The sequence below is a fragment of the Hypanus sabinus genome, chromosome 2, assembly GCF_030144855.1.
Source record: "Hypanus sabinus isolate sHypSab1 chromosome 2, sHypSab1.hap1, whole genome shotgun sequence".
Taxonomy (NCBI): Eukaryota; Metazoa; Chordata; class Chondrichthyes; order Myliobatiformes; family Dasyatidae; genus Hypanus; species Hypanus sabinus.
The window spans coordinates 46,745,110-46,753,295 of record NC_082707.1 but is presented as its reverse complement, the minus strand read 5'-3'; the positions used below and the strand labels follow the sequence as shown (position 1 = coordinate 46,753,295).

The window sequence follows — 8,186 nt, the reverse complement described above, 5'->3', positions numbered from 1 at the left end:
ACACATGGACAATATGTTGGCTATTGCCACGAAACTGTCGTCCGTCCATCCCAGTACCTTCATCTCAGTCTCATCCTCGGGTATGCCCCATTTTTGCTTTTTGCAAAACATAGCACTCATTATACTAAATCCTGCTCATGATGCCCATCTTGTAACAGAACATTATTTTAAAATTCAGTATGTGTTCCTTTCTTATTCAGCTCAGAGTATTTGCACATACAGCTGCAAACAAGGAAGAGACCACATGTTAAACCACAAAATAACATTTTATTAGAATTAGCACAGATGCAACACAGAAAGAAAAACAAATGTCTACAGTAGAAGCGGTACAGGAATCAAAATAATACTTATGCACTGAACAAGCCTTTCTCTGCAATGTTGGAAAGTCACAGATTTAACAATCTTTCTTGCAGCCTGTTTCTCTCTCTCTCTCTCTCTCTCTCTCTCTCTCTCTCTCTCTCTCTCTCTCTCTCTCTCTCTCTCTCTCTCTTTCTTTCTCCCCCTTTCTCTCTCATTCCCTACCTCTCTCTTTTTCTTTCTCTCTAAATCTTTCTGGGTGACTTAACATACTGTTCCCTATCTTGCATTAGCACCACCGATGATGTAGCCCAAGACAAACTTCCCCAATTGCACAGAAAGTGCCCCTTTTTATACTCTTCATAACCCCTTACTTTTCCATCCTTTGGTGGTACAGTCTGCACCCTCTTATCTCTTATTATGTTCAGCCCAGAAAAAAAAGTGTTTTTCACCAATTTTCAGTATTATGGCTGCAGACTTGTGTTTCCTTGACTTCCTCCAAACATTGCCGTGGACTGGTTCTCTTGCACTTTCTCAAAACCATCCCACTCCAAACTAACACCATTTTGTTTGACAGATGTCCATTTTATTTTAGCATATACTAAGGAGGAATCACATTGAACTCTACATTTACACCAGGGGAATGGAGCACTGATGCATGACTGTTCCCCGTTTCTTGACTTCTCCTTTTTTGCTTAACAAGAACTTTCAGGTTTCAGGCAAAGAAGTGATTGTTTGTATTTTCTTTAACAAACACTGGAAGCCAATATTTCTTTACAAGGAAGTGCTGGAATGATATTGTTTGCATTTAATGTTTAGCTAGAGATAGTTAACCGACAAGTAATTCCTCAACTACTGACCTGTGGCTTTATAGATTTGACGTTGTCTATTTTGTTAAACATCCATCATTATAGTAATTATTAATTCTGTATTTCACTTTCATTCATTCATATGATACTTTTAAGGCTGAGAGAACTACACTCAATGGTGGAGCTTTGGAGGACGATGGCACCTTTGCTTGCATCTCCGGAAACGGCTCTATTTCTATCTTTAACATCTCTATTTTTCCCTTTCAGGGTTCTTTTGACCTGGAGTTACACACTGACTTCAGTTCTTTGCGGGAATGGGACCCGCTGTCGGGGTCCCACAACGTGGCCTAGAAGACTAGAGCACCTTTAGGTTTCTGGGATTTCGTGTCCCTGGAAGCAGGCAGACCTGAGGTCAGTGCCTCCACAGGAAATTGGTGTGTCGTGGGAGATGGAAGATTGAAGGCAGCGAGCTGGCTGTGTGCCCAGAGACCCAAGTTCTTTGGGCACCGAGCTCGGAAAAAGTGACACAACTGTCTTTTAACATCATAAATCAACAAGTTGTTTTTTATGTCTCCCCTCTCACTGTGAAACAGGGACACTTCCTTTTCCTTTATTAGGGAGAGAGAGACCCTGTGGTATGTTGAATACTAAGATCTTTAGGGTACTGCAAGTAGTCTTTGGGGTACTGCAAGTCTGTTTATTTATCGATGCTTTGTTGTACATTTGAGTGCTCGGTGGGGGTACTGTTGCTTTTTTTTTGCTGGTGGGGTGGAAGAGTCGTTGCTTTGCTGCTACTTATGCATGGGAGGGAAGCTGGGGTGTCTTTGGAGTTCTAACATTTAACTGTCATTCATTCTTTGTGGCACTCCTGTTTTCGTGGATGGTTGTGAAGAAAAAGAATTTCAGGATGTATGTTGTATGCGTTTCTCTGATATTAAATGTACCTTTGAAACTCAACAAACCTTTGGGACCAGACAATTATAATACAAAAAGACCTCTGCTCCACAACATTTAATGGGCTGGGTGGCAGTACGATTGCAATATTGGCATATGTCTAATCATGTGTAAAATTGTGTTCTTTACAAAGAAGGAGGCCAAATCCAACTTGACTAAATATCATGCAATGTTTTGGACCAAGTAAAATAGACTAATACTAATTAAATAGAATTTCAAAGAGTATGTCATTATTCACTTCGTTATCAAAATTGTTATCTTCTTGAAAATTTAATTAGTTTAATCAAAGTCTGCTTTTTCTTTTCATAAAGAAGAGATTTGTAAAGTCTCCAAATGTAGTATAGTAGCGTGGTTGTCAAGATTATTTGGAACAATAGAAGTATTAGAGATAATATTGCAAGTATCATACAGTTTCCCATTTCATGGGAAGCCCATGTTTCTCTTCGAGAAGAAAATGCATTTATATTCTTTGGACTTGATGTTTGCACAGAAGTAGAAGAGAATTCTGGTATAGAGGTGTTTTCAGTTGGTGTTTCTGAAGTATATTTAGTAAGAATTACTGAATTGAAGATCACCTGCAGAAACAATATGTTGGACATTATCTTTACTGTTATGTTTTGTAACTTCAAAACTTTAAATTAATTCAAAGAAACACTTGCAAGTCCAAAAATATGGGAGTAGTCCAAGTTTCCTTTAAGCAAGGCACATACGAGTCATGTGATAGCATGATGACACATCAAAAAATAAATTATTATATATATAGCCCATAATTCACTATTTAAATAATCAAGAATGTCTAATCAATGAACATATATACAAGATTACTGAAATATAACTGAAATAATAAATGCACAATATTTACCTTTGCGCTTGTTACTTTAGCCATTGATGTCATCCAAGTTATTGAGGATGTCCAATGCATGTGAGATGCTTGTTCGGTTGTCATACCATGAGTTGTAGAAATTTTGGTTGTGGCTATCCTCATAATTTTAGTCGTAGTTGAAACTTCTGGAGTGGTGGTCTGTTCCGTTAATTCAGTTGTACTGGGAGTAGATAATTCTGTAGTCAAACTAGATGTTGAAATTTCTGGTGTGGTAGACTGTTCTGCTAGTTCAGTTGTACTGGGAGTAGATAACTCCGTAGTCAAACTAGGTGTTGAAATTTCTGGTGTGGTAGACTGTTCTGCTAGTTCAGTTGTACTGGGAGTAGATAACTCCGTAGTCAAAGTAAGTGTTGAAATTTCTGGTGTGGTAGACTGTTCTGTTAGTTCAGTTGTACTGGGAGTAGATAACTCCGTAGTCAAAGTAAGTGTTGAAATTTCTGGTGTGGTAGACTGTTCTGTTAGTTCAATTGTACTGGGAGTTGATAACTCCGTAGTCAAACGAGGTGTTGACATTTCTGGTGTGGTAGACTGTTCTGTTAGTTCAGTTGTGCTGGGAGTGGGTAACTCCGTAGTCAAACTAGGTGTTGAAATTTCTGGTGTGGTGCTCTGTTCTGTAGTCTTTGTGGTACAGGGAGTAGATAATACTGTAGTCGTAATATGTGTTGAAATGCCAGATGTGGATGTCTGTTCTGTTGTGAGTTCTGTTGTACTGGGAGTAGTTAACACTGTAGTCACAATAGGATTTGAAGTTTCTGGTGTGATAATTCCTTCTGTTGTAAAGATATTCACGGCAGTTAATAAAGTTGTCATCAAAGTTGAAACTTGTGGAATAGTAGTTAGTGCCGTTGTAGTTAAACAGATAAATTCTTCCTCTTTTAAAGATAGAATAGTCAATCCAGCTCTATCAACAGGACTGTCACATAACAATTTACTCGCTGATTTTACTCTCCTTTCATTTGCCTTCATCCACTTTCTCAGGTATATTAATTGACAGTCGCAAACAAAGGGGTTATTCTGCAGGTCGAGTCCACGGGAAGAAAGAGATCGCAAATTATTAAAGGTTCCGTTAGGTATATTAGACAACTGATTATTGGCAAGATTCAGCTTTTTCAACTTGGATAATTTTTCAAAAACTTCATTGTCCAACGTGTTAATATTGTTTCCTTGCAGCTGAAGATCACTCAAATGTTTAAGGCCACTGAAAGCTTTCTTTCCAATAGTTGAGATCTGGTTCTTGCTCAGTAGAAGTTTAAGCAGGTTAGACAGTTTACTGAACACATTATCAGGAAGAGAGAGAAGATTGTTTTCTGTCAAGGAAAGTTCAATGAGTTTTGGAGTGAATTCAAATACATTAGCAGGAAGACTGGAGATCATGTTAGAGTCCAGCTTCAGGCGAGATAATTTTGTCAAATTGTTCAAAATTGCTTCAGGAAGTTCTGTGATGGAGTTTGACTCCAAATACAACTTTTCTAACATAATAAGTTTAGAAAAAATGTCAGCTGGGAGATGTGAAATATTATTCCTACCCAAAGAAAGCTCAGTGAGGTCTGAGAGATGGTCAAAAATACCTGTTGTAAGATTAGCAATCTGATTATTGTGAAGTCGAAGAACTTTGAGTTTTCTAACTTTATCAAATATTCGTGGAGGAAGATTCTTTATCTGATTTCCTCCAATATGCAATTTTTGAAGCTGTGAAAGTTTGTCAAGTATTCCACTTGGAATCTCGTGTAATCTATTGTCAAACAAACGCAGTTCCTCTAATTTCAGAAGTTTATCAAATAATCCCTTTTCTAGATTCTTAATACGATTTGTTGTCAGGAAGAGATTCTTCAGTTGTGGAAGGTTGTCAAAAACCCCAACATTCAATGTTTCCAGTTGGCTACCATCTACCTCAAGATGAATGAGATTACGGAGACCATCCAGGGCCCCAATTTCTATCGTCGATAGTAATTTATTCATAAAATCAATCCTCTTCACTGTTGCAGGATAATTCTTAAAGGCCCCAGATCTTAATGTGCTAATATTAGTATTCATCACGTGTATTTCAGTTACATTGGAAGGTATATTCGCTGGCATTTCCTTCATGGATCTTTTGTTACAAACAAAGTCTTCTTTTTGGAATTCACAATCACAAGAGCAAGTCGCAAAAGTGCACAGAGTCAGAATACCCAAAAACCATCTGGAAATCATGTTCCTGTGAAGTAAAAAGATAAGCACGTTTAGAAAATAAGTACTTCATATTTATGGAGTGGGCTGCTATTAGAATAGAATGTCTGTTTTAATTTTATATCAGTTTTTAAATAATAACACAGATTAAATTTCTTCAGACTCTAGGCACATTTCCTCTTTTATTCATCAGACCTATCATCACTGTTCTTCATGTATGTGTACCATGCCTTGTTGGTTTCTTTAATCATACTCACTGAGGCCTTCAAATATTCCCTTATTGTTGTCCTAATTCCTTCATTAAGCACCTTCCTGGCCACCTTATAACTCCTCAGAGCCCTGTCTGATCTATGCTTCCTGAACCTTAAGTACAGTTCTTTCTTCCTCGTCACTAGATGTTCCATATCTCTTGTCAGCCATGGTTACTTCACCATAATATCATTTCCCTGCCTCAATGAGGCAAACCTATCCTGAACCACGGACGAGAACCCTATAAGAGAAACAATAAATTAGCAACACGTTTCCAATAGGGCAGTTGTGAATCATTAGATTTGTGCTGTTGGAGGGAAGATTGGGAGTCAAAAACCAAAAAATTCCACTTATGTTCACTCTGGATCTTCAAGAAAACCCAGTTGTCCCCCTTTCCCGAGCTCTCTCTGTAAAATCGAATTCTTTTAACCTCCAAAATGTCATTCATTTCCCTGTTGTGAAATATGATTGAATCTCCATTCATTCCTCCCTCTGACTCCATGTCACAGATCCCAACTACCCAATGCACACTGACACTTTTCCTCATGTCAGTTTGGTTCTTCTGCTGTTCAGCTTTTTCATTCAGATTCTTGACCATCGTTGTGATTTGAGTAAATTCTCTCTGTCCCTTCTGTCCAGAATTCGTATAATTTTAAATTTTACTATGGATTGCTCAACCCTCACTGTTCTATGAAGAATGAATGCAACTTCTCCACTACACACAAAGCAACCAGCATCCTTCTTCACTGGAATGATTCCAGTACATTTCAGTTTTTTTTTAATTTATTTTTTTATTGAAGTTCATCATCAAACAAACATTTCCATAAAATGTATTTCAGACATTGTGCAAATATATCATATAATCATATATGTCACAAATCTCCACAAAGTATTTATCTGAGGTATACACTTATAGAAAAGAGCGGAAGGAAAAAAATAAACAAAAGGAAAAAACTAGGTACAAGTAGGGAGTGATCTTTTTTACTCACCACAGATTCATTGATTTGTGAGAATAAAATCAGAACTATGAGGCATTGTGTAGTTAAACCATTTTTCCCAGTATGAATCAAGTTGTTCCAGCTTATGATTAACAGATGCTGCTATCTTCTCCATTTTGTAAATGTCCATTGTAATTTCTATCCATGTGTTTAAAGTTGGTCTCTCCTGTGATAACCATTTCCTAGTAAGAGTCTTTTTACCAGCAACCAACAGTATATTCATTAAATATTTATCTCTTTTCAACCATTCTCGAGGTATATATCCAAAATATATGGTCTTACTCTCCAAAGGTATTTTACATTTAAAGATGTCTTGTAGGGCATTGTGTATCCCCCCACCAATAGTTTTTGATAACAGTGCAGTCCCAAAACATATGATAATGATTTGAATTTTGATTTCCACAATTTCTCCAGTTAACAAGGAGGTTACTATCATAATGGGATTTCTGAGAGGGTGTAATAAAATATCTTATCAAGTTTTTCCATCCAAACTCTCTCCATTTCTGTGAACTGGTTCACTTCCATTGATATCTCCATATTGTTGTTCATTCTTCCTCAGATATAATTATCCCTCCTTCCTTCTCCCATGTTGTTTTAATGTATGAAGTCAAATGTGTTTTAAGATTTGACAACCCCTTATACATGCTTGAAATGATTCTACTACCATTATCTGAATTATATGCTTTTCTAAAGAGCTCAATCAAGCATGTATTTGCCTTGGTTACATTTTTAAGCATCTTATTAACATATTGTCACATCTGTAAATACCAATAAAAATCTTGTTTTTCTAATAAGTGTTTCTCTTTAAGCATTTCAAAACTGAACAGTGTTCCTTCTTTCATTATGTTGCAAAGAACTGTTATTCCTTTAGCTGTCCAGTCCTTAAATCTAGCATCCAATTTATTTGGTGTAAAATTTGAGTCATATGCACACCATTTAAGAATTGCAATATCTCCCTCTAGGTTATATTCTTTTATAGTAGTTTTCCATATTTTAAGAGTCAATTTCACCCATGGGTTATCAATAGTATTTATGTACCTTTGCAGGTTGTTATCAGCCAAAATTGCTTGTATGGGGATGGGAAGTACCCGCTCCTCAATGTTTTTCCATTCAGCGTCATATGATGGGTTACACCAACATATCACAGCTCTCAACTGTGCTGCAAAATAATAATCTCTAAGAGAAGGTAGGCCCCATCCCCCCTGTTCCTTTGCTAATTGCAAAGTTTTGAGATGAACTCTCGGCCTTTTACCCTGCCAAATATACCTTGATAGCATCTTGTTCCATTCATTGAATTGATTTTGATTAATCTCTATTGGTAGGGTCAGAAAGAGATATAACATTCTGGGCAGTATATACGTTTTAATAGACTCAATCCTTGAACTGATCTGAAAAAAGGTATCAGGCTCCATCTTGACACATCTTCCTTAATTTTTTTATATAAAGGCTGATAATTACATTCTGATAATTTTGCCAAATCTTTTGGCATAATGGTGCCCAAATATTTGAATGACTCTGTGTGCCATGCCCAGGGGTATCGACTTTCAGTTTCTCTTGGTGGGCTATAGTAATATGAAAGTAATTGGGTTTTATCTATGTTGATCTTGTATCCTGATAATTGACCATATTATTCAAAGGATTACATCAATTTAGGTAAAGAGTATATTGGTTGCCCTAGACAGATCAAAATGTCATCAGCATAACAAGCTAATTTATGCTCTGTCCCTTTAATAGTAATTCCCCTGATATCTTCATTTTGTCTGATGTATTGAGCTAATGGTTCCAGATATAATGCGAAGAGTAGCGGTGACCATGCACAACCCTGTCTCG

General features: G+C 36.9%; 1 protein-coding gene across 1 annotated transcript in view; it reads right to left on the bottom strand.

Moving 5' to 3' along the window:
* Window positions 1-247: 247 nt before the first annotated feature.
* Window positions 248-8,186, bottom strand: part of LOC132403496 (uncharacterized) — a 47,494-nt gene continuing 39,555 nt past the window's right edge. The window contains exons 5-6 of the mRNA XM_059986901.1: window positions 2,923-5,137; window positions 248-2,635 (exon numbers count right to left, since the gene is read on the bottom strand). Coding sequence (XP_059842884.1) covers window positions 2,315-2,635; window positions 2,923-5,137 — 2,536 coding nt within the window. The 3' untranslated portion in view covers window positions 248-2,314. The remainder of the gene's footprint in view (window positions 2,636-2,922; window positions 5,138-8,186) is intronic.